At 41.7% G+C, this 19215-nt stretch overlaps 1 protein-coding gene across 1 annotated transcript; it reads left to right on the top strand.

Annotated features, from left to right (window-relative positions):
* The first annotated feature begins 8478 nt into the window (after positions 1-8478).
* On the top strand, positions 8479-18799 carry LOC121448279 (cytochrome P450 4A10-like). Its single transcript, XM_041652166.1, has 12 exons — positions 8479-8753; positions 9867-10011; positions 10675-10719; positions 11200-11327; positions 12257-12381; positions 12748-12902; positions 13308-13414; positions 13499-13689; positions 13785-13918; positions 15822-15886; positions 16028-16104; positions 18417-18799. The coding sequence occupies exons 1-12, from the start codon at positions 8565-8567 to the stop codon at positions 18583-18585; spliced, it is 1530 nt and encodes a 509-aa protein (XP_041508100.1). The 5' UTR covers positions 8479-8564; the 3' UTR covers positions 18586-18799.
* Positions 18800-19215: the final 416 nt, after the last annotated feature.

The following is a 19215-nucleotide window of genomic DNA, read 5'->3' as shown; positions in this document are numbered from 1 at the left end:
AAGTTTCCAGGAAGAAGATGGGGACCCACAACAACAACTCTACCTGGTTGATATGACGTCATGATACTGATAGCGCTACTACAAGACCTGTTTTGGATACCAGCTGCACAAGACGATCCCAACTTGGTTAGCTGAAATGGTGCACATCTTGTACAACATTCTGGCCAGACCTCCACAAAATACTCAGAGACTATTTGCAATTTTAAAAGACATTGATCTTGAAATTTAACCATCATTTTACTTTCACAGGATCCCCCAGAAAGAACGTCGCCCCCATGACAGCTGGAAGTAATTCTAGAGGACGACGTCCCCTCTCCCAGTAAAATTTACCCCTGGGTTTAGGGACATCATTTAGGGGTTGGGAGGTTTGGGGAGGTATTTTATAAGCTCAGGGATCATTTTGGGAAAAAAAAGAGGGAATGATGGGATAATAGATTTATAATTGTGAGTTACTGCTTTTAGACAAATATATTGGTATAGATTCTTGTATATTGATACAAAGTTAAATTATATTGACTATTGTATGCATGCATGTTTCTATGTCTGTTTAAAACATTTTTATGTATTGACATATATTGTATTGATATATATATTGTATATATTTACCATATTGCAATGTACATTTCTACCTCTGATTAAGATACTTATATAATGTTTGTGTATTGATATATATTTGCCATATTGCAATGTATATTTGTACAGTGTTTATATTTGGAGGTCATTATCCTCATTTGTTACACAGTTGTTTATTGTCTTAGTCTTTAAGTTAGATAGATATTGAGAATTATATAGACAAATAGTCATCTAAGTTTGTCATTTATAATCAGACTAATCAGGTTCTTTAGATATATAGAGATTATACTCAGTATAGATAGATAATCTTCAACTTCTTCAAAGAGCTGTAGAAAATGGCCTTTAATCTAACTCAGAGTTTCGTGATAGTGAGACACAATTGCTCCTGGCAACACCGCTCTATTCCCGAGAGAATGTTGAGCACCAAAGACACTCCACCTGGAGCCTTTCTATTTGGCAGAACTGGCCTTTGGGCAAAGAAATGCCCATACCTCAACCACTGACACAGATACAGAGCGTGCATCAATGGATAAAAGAGGACTGTCATATCCTGCCAAGACAGGGTAAGATAGTTTTGAAAAGTTCCTTGCCTTTAATAATGGTATGTCAGTTATGTTAGGTAGGCCTTAGCCAAAATTGGTTGACTCAACATTGCAAACGAGACTTTGGGTGATTGCCCAGGTAGTCAGTTGTCTCTGTCAATTGTTGCACATTTTGGATATATCTCGTTTGTTGAGTAGTGTTTATTCCCTTCTCAGATCTTTGACTGAGTTGAAGATTATATAATTGTAGTTACTCTTTACATTATTTGGACTCCTTGAGATAGAATGTCTAGCAAAGCTTTTGTTCTCAATATTGTTTGTTATATTTATTATTTGTTGTTATTGTATGTAGTTGTATTTGGTTTAGTTCTGTCTTATTTAGACAAAAAGGGGAGATGTAGGGATAAGTCCCGCCCCTTAAGGGGCGTGTTCGCCTCGGAGTAATGTCTGCCTATAAATTTGGCTAGCGTGCTCCGAGCTCTCTCTTCTGCTTTCCTGGTCTCCGCGGGAACGGTGGTTCTGTAAGTCTATTTCTACATTAAAACTATATATATTTTTACAATCTGTCTGCATTCGTTTACGCCGCTACACCTGGGAACAACCTAGATGTCCCTCAACTGAAGAATGGATAAAGAAAATGTGGCAATTTACACATTAGAGTACTACTCAGTGGTTAAAAAAAAATGACATCTTAAATTTTCATGCAAATGGATGAAACTAGAAAACACCATCTGGAGTGAGGTAACCCAGATGCAAAAAGATGAATATGGTATGTACTCACTCATAAGTGAATATTAGCTATAAACAAAGGATACAGAGCCTGTAGTTTATGATCCTAGATAAGCCAAGTAACAAAGTGAGCCCTAAGAAAAACATAGATAGTTCCACATGGAAAGTCTAAATAGAGAAGATCACCTGACAAAAGAGGGAACATAGGAGTGGAGGAAAAAAGAAAGCAAGAAGTGGTTAAGGAGGGAAGAAGGGAAGGGTTGACGAGAACTTGAGGGAATAAGATAGTAGAGATGGAGGAAGGACAGATATGAGAGCAAGGAAAGAGATATCTTGATTGAGGGAGCCATTGTGGGGTTAGCAAGAAAACCGACTCTAGAGAAATTCTCAGGAATCCACAAGGATGACCAACCACAGCTAAGACCCTAAGCAATAGAGGAGAGGGTGCCCAAACTGGCCTTGCCCTGGAGTCAGACTGTTGAATATCTTAAATATCACCATAGAACATTCATATAGCAACTGATGTAAACAGAGGCAGAGACCCACATTGGAGCACAGGACTGAGCTCCCAAAGTCAAGTTGAAGAGTGGGAGGAGCAAGAATATTAGCAAAGAGCTCAAGACCATGATGGGTATTCCCACTAAAAAAGTCTACCTGAGCTAACAGGAGCTCACCAACATCAGCCAGACTAGGAAGGAAAAAGCATAGGGCCAAACTAGTCCCTCTGAATGTGTCTGACAATAATTGAATGGCTGGGGCAGACTGCGGGACCACTAGAATGGGCACCAGAATTTATCCCTACTACTTGTACTGGCTTTTGGGAACCTATTATCTTTAGGTGGATACCTTGCTCAGTCTAGATATAGAAGGGAGGGCCTTGGACCTTCCCCAAAGCAATGTGCCTTACCCTGTCTGAGGAGTGGATGTGGGGTTGGGGTGTAAGTGGGGGAAATGGGAGGGGTGGAGGGAGTGGGAACTTGGATTGGGTATGGATAGTAATAAAATATAGTTTTTTTAAAAAAAAATTAAAAATAAAAAATAGAGATTATGTAAAGAACCAAATAGCCTGGATACAGGGTGAGCGGACTGATCCAGGCTCAACTTGATATGCTTGACTTCTTGACTCTCCAAGAGATGCCTTACACCTTCTGAGGAGTGAATGAAGGTAGAATGAGAGGCAGGATGGGCTGTGAGAGAAAGGGAGGGAGGGTAACTTTGGTTGGTATGTAAAATAAAAAACAATTTTTAATGGAAAAAGAAAAAATCAAACAAACATGACACAGAACTCAATAAATGAAATGAAAAATGTCAATGAGAGTTTCCATGACAGATTGCATCATGCAGAAGAATGGATTCATAGCTTGAACACAGGCTTTTAAAATACCAAACTACACCAAACAAAGACAAAGAAATAGGAAAACAACAAAGAATAAAGTATATAAGGAGAACAAGATCTAGAAATAAAAATTTGTGCATTGTAGGAGTTACAGAATGAAAAGAAACTTACTCCATAGGGGTTGATGAGGCAGCTTAGTGGTTAGCGGTTCCTGCTTCCAAGTAGATGTTATGAGTTCCATCCTTGGAACCCACCTGATAGAAGGAGAGAACATAAGTTGTGCTCCAATCTCCACACACATGATGATATGCATGTGCAACGCACATGCAAATAAGTATAGTTAAATAATATTTTAAAGCCTTCCAAACATTGAGAAATACCTGAGAATCTAAGTGCAATAAATTAAAAGAACTCTGTTTAGATTAAACTAATATGGTCTTGTCAAACATAAGCTATATTTAAGCTCTTAAAAGTTCAAGGCAAGGGACTGAACCAACTACCTAGGACAGAGAGGGCCTGAGGAAGCAAGGTCCACCAGGAGTAGAAGCCAGGAGCAAATCAAGTGACAGGAGTCAACCCAGGCCTGGTACATGAATGGATCAGGACTGATCCAGTGACCTTATCCAGAATTGGCAAACTCCACCCAAACAGGGACAGGGGAGTAACTTCTGCATTTGCTGGAGGGAATGCCATCTGTTACAACCCCTTTGGATATCAATGTGGTGATTTCTCAGAAAATTAGGAAACAGCCTTCCTCAAGACCCGGTAATCTTTCTTTGGGGTATATATCCAAAGGAGGCTCAATCATGCCACAAGGATATGTGCTCAGCTATGTTCATAGCAGCTTTGTTTGTCATATCCAGAACCTGGAAACAACCTAAATGCCCCTCGACCAAAAAATTGATAAAGAAAATATTGTACATTTACACAATGGAGTACTACACAGCAAAAAAAAAAATAATGACATCTTGAATTTTGCAGGAAAATTGATGGAGCTAGAAAACATTATTTTGAGTGAGGTAACCCAGACACATAAAGACAGTTATCACATGTACTCACTCATAGCTGGTTTTTAAACATATAGCAAAGAAAGTCAGCTTACAAACCACGAACCCAGAGAACACAGACAACAATGAAGTAATTAAGAGAGACTTATATAGCTCTAATCTACATAAGAAGTATAAAAAGACAAGATCTCCTGAGTAAATTGGGAGCATGGGGACCATGGGGGAGGTTTTAAGGGGGAAAGGGAGAGGCAAGGATGGGAGCAGAGAAAAATGTAGAGCTCAATAATAATCAATAAAAAAAAGTCCAAGCCAAAAAATTCTTAAAACAAGAGACATAAGCCAAGTCACAAACAAGCAAGGCCCTAGGAAACTAGCATTCGAGTCTAAAACAGAAACTTTTCAGAAAAAGATTAAACTTTCCAATTAAAAGAGTTAATTGGCTGAATAGATGTTAAAAGTAAAATTCAACTATATGCTATCTACAAAACCTCATAAGACAGTGTGGAAGAATGGAAGGAAACCTACTGGTTTCAGAAAAGCAAAACAAGACAGGGATGAGGAAGGAAGATCTGTAGTTCATGTTGTAGAAAGGACAATCATGACCCTGACTAGCCTGGCTCCCAGGGTCATCAATGACAAAAATTTTGTCAGAAAGAGTCCACAATCAGAAAAAAATGATGTTAAGGAGAAACAAGTTCATTCCATCTATTACCCTACAGAAATAGAACCCAGACTGAACTGAGGCAGCAGAAATAATAGAATCATAAACACCAATGATGACCATGGAAGACATAAAGGTCAACATAGCAAAAAAAATGTATATGTGTGTGCATGCATGTGTGAGTGTGGACATTTGTGTGTTGACATGTTTGTGGAAAAATGTCCCAAAGTAATGCTCAGATTTATCCAGTCCAAAGAAACTGGAGCTAGAAGATGCGCTCAGCATCCATTTAGGAGGCTCAACCACTTTCAGGCAGCAGATGAATGGCCCAGGAATGATGCAAGACATTCACCAGAGCCTTTGGCATCACAAGCTTGCACTGCCCATGACGCCTAGAGGGAGAAGGGCAGCAGAGCCTAGATGCTCTGCAGTCTGAATTAGCAACCACTCACAATCCACCTAACATGGACAATTCAGCAGCAACTATGTAGGTGCTGGGTTTGCTGTGGGAAGTAAAAGAACTCACAAGAGCAACAAGTAAAGACACAGAATTGAGACATGAAGCCTGGGGGATAGAGCCTCCACATCATACACTATTTCAACATGATGGTTATATCTATATGACAACTGTTAGAGGAAGGCCGCTTGTTGCTTCCAGCCTCTCAGCCCCAAAATAATCACACAGAAGCTGTATTAATTAAATCACTGCTTACCCCATTAACTCTAGCTTCTTATTGGCTTAATCTTATATCTTAAGTTAACTCACCTCCATTAATCTGTGGATCACCATGAAGTTGTGGCCTTCATGGTGTGTTCAGCACTTCTGTCTCCAGCAGCAGCTCCATGACTGCTTTCTACTCTGCCCTTCTTTCTCCCAGCATTCAGTTCTGTCTTCTCTGCCTACCTCTGTTCTGCCCTGCTGTAAACTCAAGCCAGATTTTTTATTAACAAATCATATTCACAGCATACAGAATAAAATCCCATATCACCTCCCCTTTTCTGTTTAAATAAAAAGTAAGGTTTTAACTTTAACATAGTAAAATTACATATAATAAAACGGGTATCAAGCATGAATTACACTTACAATATTTATATCTTCTTTATCTTTTATCACTACTAAGGAAAACCATAACTATCAATAGTTCAACTCCATCAAAGACTCCACAAGGATATAATATTACCTACATTAACAGGAAGTGCATTGTAAGCAACTTCCAAAACTCTAGAATTGCCAGAGACATTTCACTGCCTGGATAGTCACCCAAAGTTCTTCTGTACCATTGGGGCATCTGTCTTCAGCCTACGGACCCATAGTATCCAGCAGACATTTCCATGAAGCAGAAAATTTCAAAGACAGTTCTGCCTATATTGGCAGTTTGTCAGTTACTTTCTTCTGTGTTCTGCAGAATGTCTGGCAGACTCTTTCATGTAGCAGGAACCCCAAAGGACCATCTCACCTTTAGACAAGTTCAGCAGTCATTTCTCTGTGGGTCCAGTTCACATAGCATACCATCAAGCAGTCCAGGAAAGAGCAGTTTCTTCCCCAAATGGCTAATCAACTCCATAAGGAGCCTCTCCAATGCCCATTCATCTTCCTCTTGAAGAAGATTGGTGCTGCCAGGAGCATATGTGTCTCATTGTCATGAAAAGTCCTAAGTTCTTAAAACATTTAAATGCCATATTCTGTAGGTCTTTGAAAAGTTTGAAAATCACCTATCTAGTTTAATTATATCTCTATATGTCTAGGAAACCTAGATAACATGATTACAAGCTTGACTATTATAGATTACTCTCTATTTACCTATATTTCTTAATTATACATTATATTTTTTAATGAACTTCATAATCACAATACCTTAATCAAGAGCAGAAAAATATATATAGACAGTATAACAAAATTGACCTTAAATTTGTATCAATAAACCAAGATCCATATCCATGCAAATCTTTACAGCATATCCCCATTTAAATATAAAGAAATGATTTTAAACAATATTTGGAAATTTGGGCATAGTTCTCTAGACTACTTCATATTGACTGGGGAACTGTATCAAGTCTTTCATGGTATATCCTGTGTGCAAGGTTCATCAAACTCAGCAGTTGGGTGAAGTAATTTCTGGGGGGTGTTCATGGCAACATTTCAGGGGCTCTTGGTCCATAAAACCACATTAGTCTCTAATGATTCCACAGGATCTCCTCCTTTGTTGAAACAAAAGAAGATCCTTTTTCTTACTTTTCTTACTCTATTACTTTTCACTTATTAATATTTATTTTATTATCTTTACTCCTTTAATCTATTTATATTACATTGACTATCCCTTTACTCTTTTTCTTCTCTCTCCCAAGCCTATGTACATTCTTTAGACACTGTGACTTATTGAGAGTTCTTTTATGTCTGAATCTGTCCTATTGTGTATCTGTAATTCTTTACTGTACAGGGGCACTGCTTAAAATGCTAAGTGCTTCTTAAAAACTTAAGCTGCAGAATTAGTAGGTCAAATACAGTACTTCCAGCTTTCTCAGCCCAGTCCAATATGATGGAGGAGGTCTGTTCATTACCTTTGAACCACATACATCACCTACCTCGGTTCTAAGTATCAGCAGCTCTATGTCAAGCCATTAAGCAGTTTGTAAGGCACTGCTTACAAACCCCATTTAAATGCTCCATAGCTGGACCTTTGAGAAAGACTTAGAGTTGCACTGGCAGCAAGGCACATAAAGCTGGCATTTCAAAACTGCAACGTTTCCTGCTATCACTGAATCAGGAAAACCGCTCTCAAAGGAACTGTGGCGTGCCACCAGCAAACAGCAAGAAGCTGCCTTAAACTCTGTATTTTTGCGTCTAGAATTACTTTAAAGCTTTCTCAGGTTTTATGTGGATTTCAGTTGGCCATGTGGGTGCCAATTTATTGAAGGAAGGATGTTTGTTGGTTCCAGCTGCTCAGCCCCAAATAATCACAGAGAAACTATATTGATTAAATCACTGCTTGGCCCATTAGCCTTAGGTTATTATTTGCTAACTCTTGCATCTTAATTTAACCCATCTCCATTAATCTGTGAATCACCACGAGGTCATGACCTAAAAAGCACAGTTTAAGTACGTCTGTCTCTGGCAGTGGCTCCATGGCTTCTCTCTACACTCCCTTCTTTCTCCCAGCAATCAGTTCCATCTTCCCTGCTTATTTCTGCAATGACCTGCCATAGGCTCAAGCCAGCTTTCTTTATTAAACAATCATATTCACAACATACAGAGGTAAATCCTACATCAGACAACACTGTTTGATTTTTAAAAACAATAAATAAAACTTTGGATAAAAAAATGAATAGATGAATAATGAAGGAAATGATAATTACTGTGCCTACCTAATATGTGCAGTATTCATATGTTAAAATACCACACTGTACACTTTAAATGTATACAGAAAAATATGGTGAAGAGAAAAATAAATAGCAAATAAATAAACGTTTTCGACTAACACAAAGTCAGGAAAGTGGGTGCATGCCTGGCCCTTGGCCACTGAAGATGACAAATCATTTCTCTGCCTCTCAAGGTAAATCATTCACCTTAACTGAACATCTGCACTGTGAGAGCAAGCTCTGTCTGCTTTAACCTTTCTCCCTCCCACTGAGAGGCAGGCAGTCACTAAAGGATTTATACAGCAGGTAGAAGGATTCATGAGAGTGAGGAGAGCCTGTGACCCAGGAGTGGCTGAACCATGAGTGTCTCTGCTCTGAGCCCCACCAGACTCACAGGCAGCATCTCTGGCTTCCTGCAAGTGGCCTCCGTGCTCGGCTTGCTTCTGCTGCTGTTCAAAGCGGTCCAGTTCTACCTGCAGAGGCAATGGCTACTCAAGGCTTTCCAGCAGTTCCCATCCCCACCCTTTCACTGGTTCTTTGGACACAAGGTATGGAAAGAAAAGGGTGGGAGGGAGATCAGAGAGGATGGAGGTGCAGGGAGGATGGAGGTGCAGAGACTGACCATCAAGTTCACAGGACAAAGCTCACTGTATAAGAAGTCCACATACTTCGTGAGACACGGAGCTCAGGTTGAGACTCATTCCAGCGTTACTGTGGCTCAACTTGTCTGGCTGTAGCCATCTCTGTACTGAGAAACTATGCACATGAAGGCTGTGTTTGAGCCTACGTAGTCTCCTCTTCTTCAACAGCCTCTGCTGTTCTCAAACAGCTTCTAGGAGGTTCCTTGCATAGTCGTTCACGGTTATTCTCTCCCAGCTCAGGGCTTGCTGGGAACACAGACATTGGTGAGAAGGAAGCCTGGTCCCATGGGGTTCTTGGTGTGGCAGTGGTACACATCTCAGGAGCTGTCAAGCACAGGAATATTTAACCTGCAGGAATGAGCGGTTACCTGGCCCAGATGATTCCCTACCCCAGATGAATATTCAGGATGGGTGGATAACAACTAAAATCCTGAAATCATGGCACAGAAAGGAATAAAGCTGTGTAGTGTCCTCACATGAGGGAACCAATGTGAGAATTTCCTCAGGGTCTGTTTAGTTCTCTATTCTACTTCACAACCCATACTCTAAGCAATTTTTGTAAACACACCATCACTTCCCTACATCACAGTGCTCAGTTCAAGAAACAGGCACACGTGTCTGAGATCTCCCAGGAAGGAGATGGTGCAGCACCCCGTATATTAGGAATGGAAGGTATTGACCCCTTGCACTGTCACACAGGAAATAAGGACCAGAACCAAGAAGTAGGATACATGAAGCAGCATTAACAAAGGATTTTCAATTAATGCTCTTAGAAGGACATGGGGATGTGGTACTTGGTGCAGAGCTGAGGATCCACCCAACAGCACTGTCAATTCCAGCTCAGGACCAATCCCTGGTGTAGCAAAGCTCTGAGTGATAGCACAGATGGTCCATCAAAAAGTTACAAACCCTGGCTGCATCTGGAGAACTATGTTCCCGTGCTTGTTGTGCTCTTGTCTTCAGGCCAAAAAAAAAAAAAAACTAAACTAGAGTCCCACCTCTTTATTTTTCCCTCAACAGGAGTTTGACGGTGATCAGGAGCTACAGCTGATTAAGAAGGCTGTGGAGAATTTCCCAAGTGCCTTCCCTCGCTGGGTATGGGGGAGCCAAGCTTACTTTACTGTCTATGACCCAGACTATATGAAGTTGATTCTAGGGCGATCAGGTGAGCCTATATCATTCAGAAATATTCGTGCTGTCATCTTTGTATCTAGAGCGAGGCTGTCAAATTGAAGAACACTATAGTACTAGAACATTTCCATAAATACCCTACCAACCATTCTCCCAGGAGACAGGCCAGAATATGATCAACACCTCTCAGTACTGAAATTTCAAGTTTTTAGTCAAAAGTCTTTATCTTTCTTTGCTCTTTAATCAAATTAAGTTGGTAATTCCTGTAAATTGTTCCAGGTCTGAAAAGAGCACCTCAAATGGATTTTGGTTTGAGTTTGAAATCTCAATTGTTATCTGCCTAGAATCACTGGATAACTAACTCATGATCTACTGTAATAAACACATGCACACGTGAGCATGTGCACATACACACACACACAAACACAGTCACACCTGTTCTTTTCTTTGAGTATGGTCACATGGCCTGTTCCTCACCAATTCACCATCTGTGCTTCGGAGGAGTTCAGTTACTTCTAGATGAATCCTGCCTTCCTAAGCCTGACTGTCAGGACAAAGCTAGAAGGAGAGAGAGGAAATGGACAGTGACACAGGACAGTCTGCCAACAGACAGCTCTTAAAAGATCACAGATCCGTGCCTTCCACCACAGCTGCCTCAGAGCTGCCTGACTTATCCCATTTCTTGTTTCTGTTTCAGATCCAAAGGCACATGGAGCCTACAGATTGCTGGCTCCTTGGATTGGTATGTGTGTCTGCATGGAGAATGTGGTCTGGCCCCAGTTAGAGCATCCAAGATCTGTGACTCTGTTTCACAGAGAACAAAATGTGACAGGCGACCATAGCCTTGATCTAGCCCTCCTCTCCCTGGCCCCCAAAAAGTAGAAACTAGGTTTCTGACCCTTCACTGCTCCAAACAGTCCTAGCTAACCATTGTGTATGTCCTTCATTGATCTACATGCCATTCCCAATTCTTTTGCAATATTTATCTCCCAGTTGTAATCATCACAAACTGTATGCCAGTCCTGCAAGCAAGGGAATTCATGTTCTGAACTCTACCATTCTTTGTCCTCATCCTCAGTTCCACTCCATAGAGCCCCCTCCCCTACCAAACGCATGTGTGCATACACATACACACACACACTCACACACTCACATATACACATAGATTACCTAATGGGCTCTCTAATTCCAACTCTCACACACACACCCATCACTGGCCCAGGCTATGGTTTGCTCTTGCTGAATGGACAGCCATGGTTCCAGCACCGGCGCATGCTGACCCCAGCCTTCCACTATGACATTCTGAAGCCCTACGTGAAAACCATGGCCGACTCTGTCCTGTTGATGCTTGTGAGTTCATTTGATTTTCTTTTCCTCTACTCCCCTCAGTTCTGCTGTCCTTTCTACATCACTGGCTGCTTCTAATCCTGCTAGGACTACCACAGTTTCACCATCATCATCCTCTTCTTCTTCCTTCTCATCTTACTCCTCACACTCCCCTCACTCTTCTTTTGCTCTCTCTAACTTCTCCTACACAGAGTGTGCACCAACAATCTCCACATGTGTATTCTAGTATGAATACAGGTTCTTCCAACATAGGCAGAACAGAAATATTCCAGGTATGAAATATGATCATACTTGCTCATTGCCCAAGGCAAAAGCATCTTGATAGATAGAGACTCCAATTACCTATTCACATCCTCAATTTCAGAGGAACTTCCTAGGACAATACCGAGTCAGTGTTTGTCTGTGTCTTAGTGCCTCTGCATGGACTTGACTGATTTCACAGATAAACAGACACAAAATCCACACTGTCATAGCCAAGCTCCCCATACCACAAACTATCAACAGAACTCTGAACTGTGACTCAATTGTTCTCCACAAGCTTTTGATGAATACATAGTAACTGAAGTCACTGGTAGTTCTGATTGAAGTGCAGATAGTGGCTTCCTGGGCTTTCTTATGCTCTATACATGGAGTCCTGCCATTGTCTCAGGTCGGGCTCAGCTCTCCTATACTGACACATCGTCTTCTTTACCCTGAAAACAGCATCATTTGTCAGATAAAACACCTTAACTAGTTGCACACAACTTGTTTCCTGTCTTATAGGTTTCTAAATTTAATTTTGAAATAATTTACAAGATTTGATTTGCAATCTGTATAATATATTATCTAAATTGAAGGACAGAGAACACATATCTGAAAATATACAGAAACAGTACAGTATATGAGCACAAGTCTTCTGGGGATATTAGGTCAATGTTCCCCTCCCACTGCAGGACAAATGGGAACAGCTGGCTGCACAGGGCTCCTCTATAGAGATCTTTCAACACATCTCCTTGATGACCCTTGACACTGTCATGAAGTGTGCCTTCAGCCACAAGGGTAGTGTCCAGGTGGATGGGTAAGTGTCAACCTTTCAACTTCAGGGCCTTTGGTCTCACCTACTGGGATGGTCTCATCTGACATGCAGGAGGTGAGGCACCATGGATACTTGCCTCCACAAAAAAGTCAAGACTCTGAACCCATTACAGATCATTTACTTACACAATCCAACCCTGACCCAACCACAGACCAGTGATCCTTACCTAAGGTGGATGCTTACATATTCATGTCACCTTCTGTAGTCTTGAAAATTACAAGGGTTATAAAACAGAATTAAGGTGTGCCTCAATGCTCTCAGTCTCTATGATACAGAAAATCCAAGAGTTCATTTATCTGGAGGTCAGATCTCTCCATAGTCTAATCTGTTCTGTATCTTCTTCCTCAGAAATTATAAGACCTACATCCAGGCCATTGGGGACCTGAACAATTTATTTCATTACCGCGTGAGAAACATCTTTCATCAGAATGACACCATCTACAGTCTATCCTCCAATGGCCGCTTGGCCGATCATGCCTGTCAACTTGCCCACGATCATACAGGTTCTGTCTGTAGCTCACATCTCCCCTCCCTTCCCAGGGTTAGCTCAAAGGGGCTGTTGATGACTTCTGAGGCCGATCTAGGCCCTTCAGTGCCCTATAGTGCCTGGGTCACACACATGGAGATATTCTCAAACTGCAAATGTTTGAGTTGGGATGTCAGAATTTTAGGGACTGTATAGGTGTCATCATATTGGTTAATTTTAGTGAGATATGACCCAGCATCTCAAGCAGAGGTTCCTTGGCCCGTGGCCCTTGTCTACATCAGACTGTACTGGTCTTCTAAACCTGCCCACTCCTTACTTGCTGATCCATGCATAGCACATAGCTTTAGGCAAGGAGACACATGGCACTACATGGGCTTACTGTAGCTCTAGGGTCTATGTGATAACCCATGTTCTGGAACAGATGGAGTGATCAAGCTGAGAAAGGATCAGCTGAAGGATGAGGGGGAGCTGGAGAAGGTCAAGAAGAAGAGACGTTTGGATTTTCTGGACATCCTCTTGTTTGCCAGAGTGAGTGTGTATCACAGAGAGTCTGCCTGGGAGCACACAGCAAGGAACAAGCACAACTCTGATGACACCTGTTGCCTCCCTCAGACGGAGAATGGGGATAGCTTGTCTGACAAGGACATCCGTGCTGAGGTGGACACATTCATGTTCGAGGGCCATGACACCACAGCCAGTGGACTCTCCTGGATCTTCTATGCTCTGGCCGCACACCCTGAACACCAACAGAGATGCAGGGAGGAAGTTCAGAGCGTCCTGGGGGATGGATCCTCCATTACTTGGTAAGAGTTCAAAAGGTGGAAGAACCCTATTCTTTGGGTAGGGAGGAGCCACTGGTCTCCAGGCTACCTGAACATCAGGATGGACCTTGTTTCAGGGACCACCTGGACCAAATGCCCTACACCACCATGTGCATCAAGGAGGCCATGAGGATCTACCCACCTGTCCCAGGTGTTGTCAGAGAGCTCAGCACACCTGTCACCTTCCCTGATGGGCGCTCTCTACCCAAAGGTATGAGTTTCCAAGGTCTGTTCACCTAAACTCATTCCAGAAATAAGGGAGGATCAGCAATCTGTGTGCTTCAACAGTCCTGAATTCTGCTTGGTGCCCATTTCCTTTTTAGCAATAGATTACTCTATCTCATAAATACATTTCCCAAAGTGGTACATAAGCTTAAATTGTCCTCTATAAAGTAAAAGGATCTCCAATTCTGATAGTTTGCATGAATAATTTTAAGTATATCTCTCCCTCACTAGATAACACTCCTATTAAATCTGCATCCTTCTCATGATGCATCCATTCAGTTTGGGAACACTGACATTCTTTGATTCTTATACTCTAGACTCAATCCAGATGATAACACTATGTAATTTCATAGCCATTCTTATCCTTCATATGTTCTCACTGTCACATAAGTATGTTTTCATGTTGTAGCACTTGCACATTTGCACATACAAGTGGAAGCCAAAGGTCAACATTAGTTTCATTCCTCAGATACCATCCACCTTGATAATTTTGAGGTCAGGAGGTCTCTCACTGATCTGTAAGTCACCTATTAGGCTAGGCTGGATGTCCAGTGGGTGCCGGTTCCCACCTCACCAGCATTCAAGGACAATATGCGCCACTAAAACAGCTTTTCATATGAGTTCTGCAAACCAAGCATAGGTTTTTAAGCTTCTACGTGTCTTCACCAGTTCATCTGTCTCCCCAACTCTAATGGTCACATCTTTTGTCATCCTCTACCCTTGATATAATTTGTACAAATTTTACCCATAAAGAACTTGTATTTTTATATAAATCAGTAAAAACAAAATGACTGCAAGCTCTTGTCAAGGTTATTCTTTAGTCTCCATAAGCTGATGACGGTAAGAACCTATTGCTGAAGACACAATTTACCTATGTCATCAAACACAGAGAAAATTACCTGTTGCCCAATTAGAGCCCTAAATTTAACCCAAATACTGAATAGGCCTTTTCTTCAAGCTTGTTTAACTGATAATTTGACATTTTTACATACATATATACATATATATATATATATCATGACTCAATCTTTGAAAAATTACATATAAGAAATTATTAAATATGGTATTATGACTTTAACTCTCAAATGCTATTTGATAAGATGTACCCAATAGATAAAAAATCAGAGATTCTAGGGAAGCATGTTTCTTTCATGGATCAAAGCAAATGAAGGAGATCAATAAATCCCATGTAATGAGTCATATATGGTCCAGTCCCTGAGAAGCACTCAGGTTGATGGCAGAGATGAACTGGTGACCAGATGCTAGATCGACCCTTGCAATGTCAAGAGATCACTTTTTGTCTCACACCTTATTCTGTTAAACTCCTTTTGTAAATTACTACTTTAGTGATGTTCTAAAATCCCTTTCTGAAATAATATTAACTCACCTTAAAAGCCACACTAAAACAACAGGGAGGGGACCATATTGGGGACTGAATTCTTTGGCATCGTTGCAGAAATCCTTCATGAAACCTAAGTTCTAAGCTGATTCACTCCCAAAACTCGGGTTTATGTCTTTCTTGCTTCTCTTTCTTTAACATTTTTTTTTTTTTTGGTTTTTCAAGACAGGGTTTCTCTGTGGTTTTGGAGCCTGTCCTGGAACTAGCTCTTGTAGACCAGGCTGGCCTCGAACTCACAAAGATCCGCCTGCCTCTGCCTCCCAAGTGCTGGGATTAAAGGCGTGTGCCACCACCACCTGGCTTTTAACATTATTTTTATACTCCTCATTTATACCCCAAATTCATTTCCAAGTCACCCACATCTACCCATAGTGATGATGTTTATTAGCAAGCATGTCCTTTTGTGCAGGCATGTCCCCACTGTCTCAGGAACCAAGGTTCACATGCTGGGTATAACCCACCATCTCCCCTATTCCTTTCTGCCCCACAGGTATCCCAGTCATGCTCTCCATTTACACACTGCACCACAACCCGAAGGTGTGGCCAAACCCAGAGGTAGGAGGCTCCACAGGAGGGCAGGGGGAGATCCTTCCAGACAAACCCTGCTGTCCCCAGTTCTAGCAACTTGTCCCCTGCTGGGATGAAAGCAGCAGTTTAACACCTGCCTGTCCTGACAAAGGTGTCATGTCCCTGCAGGTGTTTGACCCTTCCAGGTTTGCACCAGATTCTCCCCGACACAGCCATTCATTCCTGCCCTTCTCAGGAGGAGCAAGGTGAGACATCCTGTGTACATTGATGTATACTGTGGGAATATTTTCAGCATACCATGATGTATTTGACCTCATGCATATATGATATCTTTAGATATATTCTATTGGTAGATATGGGGGGAAAGCTTCTTGGGAATGTGTCTGTACACATAAGGAGAGTAGCATTGCAGGAGACACTGTGAAGACCTTGACCCACTGCACTTCCCATTGGCCAGAAAAATGTATATATCAGTGGATGCCACAGACTTGCAAATGCTCTGATATATTGGGGGAAGGACTGTAAGTTGATCTTTTTATCCTGTGAATTTAACTTCATCGTCCAGCTTTTCAAGTTTCAGGACTCTTAGGTACCATGCCTTTTTCTGCACTTAAGCCAGGCCAAGTATCTTTCCTGGGTACTTCTCAAATTTTAGAGTTACTGTGGAAAGTGATAATTTTTCTTGGGTGTCAGCCCTGGACAACTGTCCATCAGACACTCATGGTATTACAGAAAGTTTTTTAAGGGAACATTTATTCCACATCCATGGACTCCACCCAGCACAATCAGAGACTCGGTGCCGATGTGCACATCCCTCTTGTAACTGCCCAAGGCCAAACCTTGACAAATAATATATATATCGTTGACATTACACTTAGACTGTCTTCAGAAAAAAAGCATTAAAGAATAGGAGAATAAACTGTTTTTTGAGAAAACCCTCTGTTAAAGTTATAGCATTTGTTAAGGTTCTTGGTGAGTGAAGTATAAAACCATCCTGAAATAGCTACTGAGCAAGTTGAAGGCTTTTCAATGGCTTCTAGGGAAATCCTCAAGGCTCCCGTGAAACCCAACTTACTGTTAGCTTAAAAGGAGGAGCACAGAAGGTTCATCTGATCCTATACTTAATGAATTACTCAAGTGGCAAATGAGATTTCACAGAGCAGGATTCAAGTCACTTGTTCTTCCAGACACAGGCTGTCTAGCATTTGATGTACTTCAGGTTGAATGCTCCCCTATCCACACACTGAGAATCATGACTTCTAGTGAGAAGACAGCAGAGTATTGAGTAACTCAGCGTAAGTTGGAATGAAGCATATTGCTGCTGGAGTTTTCTGAATCAGGCTCAGGCTTGCCTGGAGTTCATGATCCCTCTGCCTCAACTTTCCAAGTTCTGAGATCCACATAGAGACCACCACACCTTGCTTTGCTCAGAAGCTTTTTTTTTTAATTTCCATTGTATTACGTTCCATTATTTATTCCTTAAATTTAAGTGAGTTACAATTTAGAGCCAAATAAAAATGTTTATTTGAATTATTAAGGAGTTCCTGTGTGTCAGGTGTGATGCTGGATTAAAAAAAAAAGAAATGAAGGATACTCTCCTACTCTTGCCTCCAACTCAAAACTGTATTCCACAAAGACAAATATATCTGAAGTCAAAATATCGTCTTCCTCCATTCTTGCCCTCATTCATTGAACAGTTTTCTAAATGTTCCATGTTCCTGACATTATCACATGCCCTGATTGTGGCTTATTATTAAATATCACACTGATGATTCTGTGGGTGCCCTGGAAGAAAGGGAAAATCAGCAAAGAAATGAGAGGCAGCTGCTCGTTGGCCTGAGTTTAGGGAATATATAGTCTGAGGGAGAGGAGACATTGTCAACACATCAACAACTTGATCTGAACTAGGAAGTGAGATGGGCAGAAAAGAGGTGATAAGACCCAGCCAGTAGAAGGTTGGCTGCAGCTAGGCATCTGAATATAGCCCTACCTGATAGAGGTACAGAGAGGATCTTTGTAGGCAGAAACTCGGGGAGATCAGGGAAGTCTGAAAAGAAAACTGAAGCAGGAACAAGGAACATTTCTGAAGTGCAATTAGAAGGCAAAACATGCTGATTGAGGAGCTAAAGATACCCTAATTAGGAGGAAGATGGGACCGCCAATTGAGGATCCCCAACAGAGTCCCCCTTAGGAACTTTCCTGCTGAAATCTGACTCCACTCCATGAAAGCCACACCCTAGATCTCTCCGGGTGAAGTAAACTAAGCAATGATTAACTTTGTAAATAATTCATAAGTGTGAGCTCTAATGCTTAGAATGCTGGCCTAACAGACTTCATAACCTTAAAAGAACTAGAGTCAAAGTAGTCTTGAAATACACAGGGGCTGAATCAAAGTCCGGAGAGCCACAGCCTGGGGAAGAAGTGGGCATGGCCTGTAATGACAGAGGTTAGACTGAACCTGTGAAGGTAGCCCCTGAATGCTGTTCTAGGCTATTTCAGGGACCCCTCTCTGCTCAGGTCAAAAGTCATTGAGTTTCATTGTCCCTTTCTGACCCAGGAACTGCATTGGGAAACAATTTGCTATGAATGAGCTGAAGGTGGTTGTTGCCCTGACCCTACTCCGCTTTGAGCTGCTACCAGATCGCACCAGGGTCCCAGTCCCTTTACCACGACTTGTGTTGAAATCCAAGAATGGGATCTACCTGCATCTCAAGAAGATTCGCTAATTCTGGGAGGGACAAGGGCAGACTCTATGAGCATGCTGCCTGACATCCTGTCTTCGTGTCATCTGTTCCTGTCAACATCTGACTTTCTATCTGATTGTCTTTCCTCACTCCTTTGCTCCCATGCCTCCTGGCCTCCTCTCTCTCTCTCTCTCTCTCTCTCTCTCTCTCTCTCTCCCTCCCTCCCTCCCTCCCTCCCTCCTTCCCTGTCTCTCTCTCTCTCTTCCTCCCCCTCCCTCCCTCCCTCACTCCCTCGCTCTCTCTCTCTTTCTCTCTCTCTCTCTCTCTCTCTCTCTCTCTCTCGTTCCCTCTCTCTCTGTGTGTTTCTCTCTTTCCAGCTCCCCCTTTCTCTCTTTCTTCCGCTCTCTTTCTCTCTTTTTGCTTATTCTAGATTTTCTATTTGTCTTTCTGTCTCTTACTACCCGCATCTGATCCCAGGTCTTCTCTGTCCTCCAGCCTCCTCTCCTTGCCTTTTACCTTTCTGTCGTCTTATTTTTGCTACTTGATTCTTCATTACACCAATAATAAACTGTCACAACCTAGGTGGTCTGAAATAACTGAATGTCATTATCTTACAGTTCTGGATCTCAGAAGTCTGAAATGGCAGAAAACCTAGTTTCTGGAGAGTTCTCT

This window comes from Microtus oregoni, unplaced genomic scaffold, assembly GCF_018167655.1.
Source record: "Microtus oregoni isolate MIOR12 unplaced genomic scaffold, Mior012 000005F_ref0000423, whole genome shotgun sequence".
NCBI classification, from domain to species: Eukaryota; Metazoa; Chordata; class Mammalia; order Rodentia; family Cricetidae; genus Microtus; species Microtus oregoni.
The sequence above is the reverse complement of the archived record's forward strand: the minus strand, read 5'-3'. Positions and strand labels throughout refer to the sequence as shown.

Excerpts from the sequence above, each read along its gene's own strand:
- LOC121448279 (XM_041652166.1), top strand. The coding sequence starts at position 8,565 with ATGAGTGTCTCTGCTCTGAGCCCCACCAGACTCACAGGCAGCATCTCT. Across the intron at positions 13,919-15,821 it reads TGGGCGCTCTCTACCCAAAG|GTATCCCAGTCATGCTCTCC; the intron begins GTATGAGTTTCC and ends TCTGCCCCACAG. Across the intron at positions 15,887-16,027 it reads AGGTGTGGCCAAACCCAGAG|GTGTTTGACCCTTCCAGGTT; the intron begins GTAGGAGGCTCC and ends ATGTCCCTGCAG.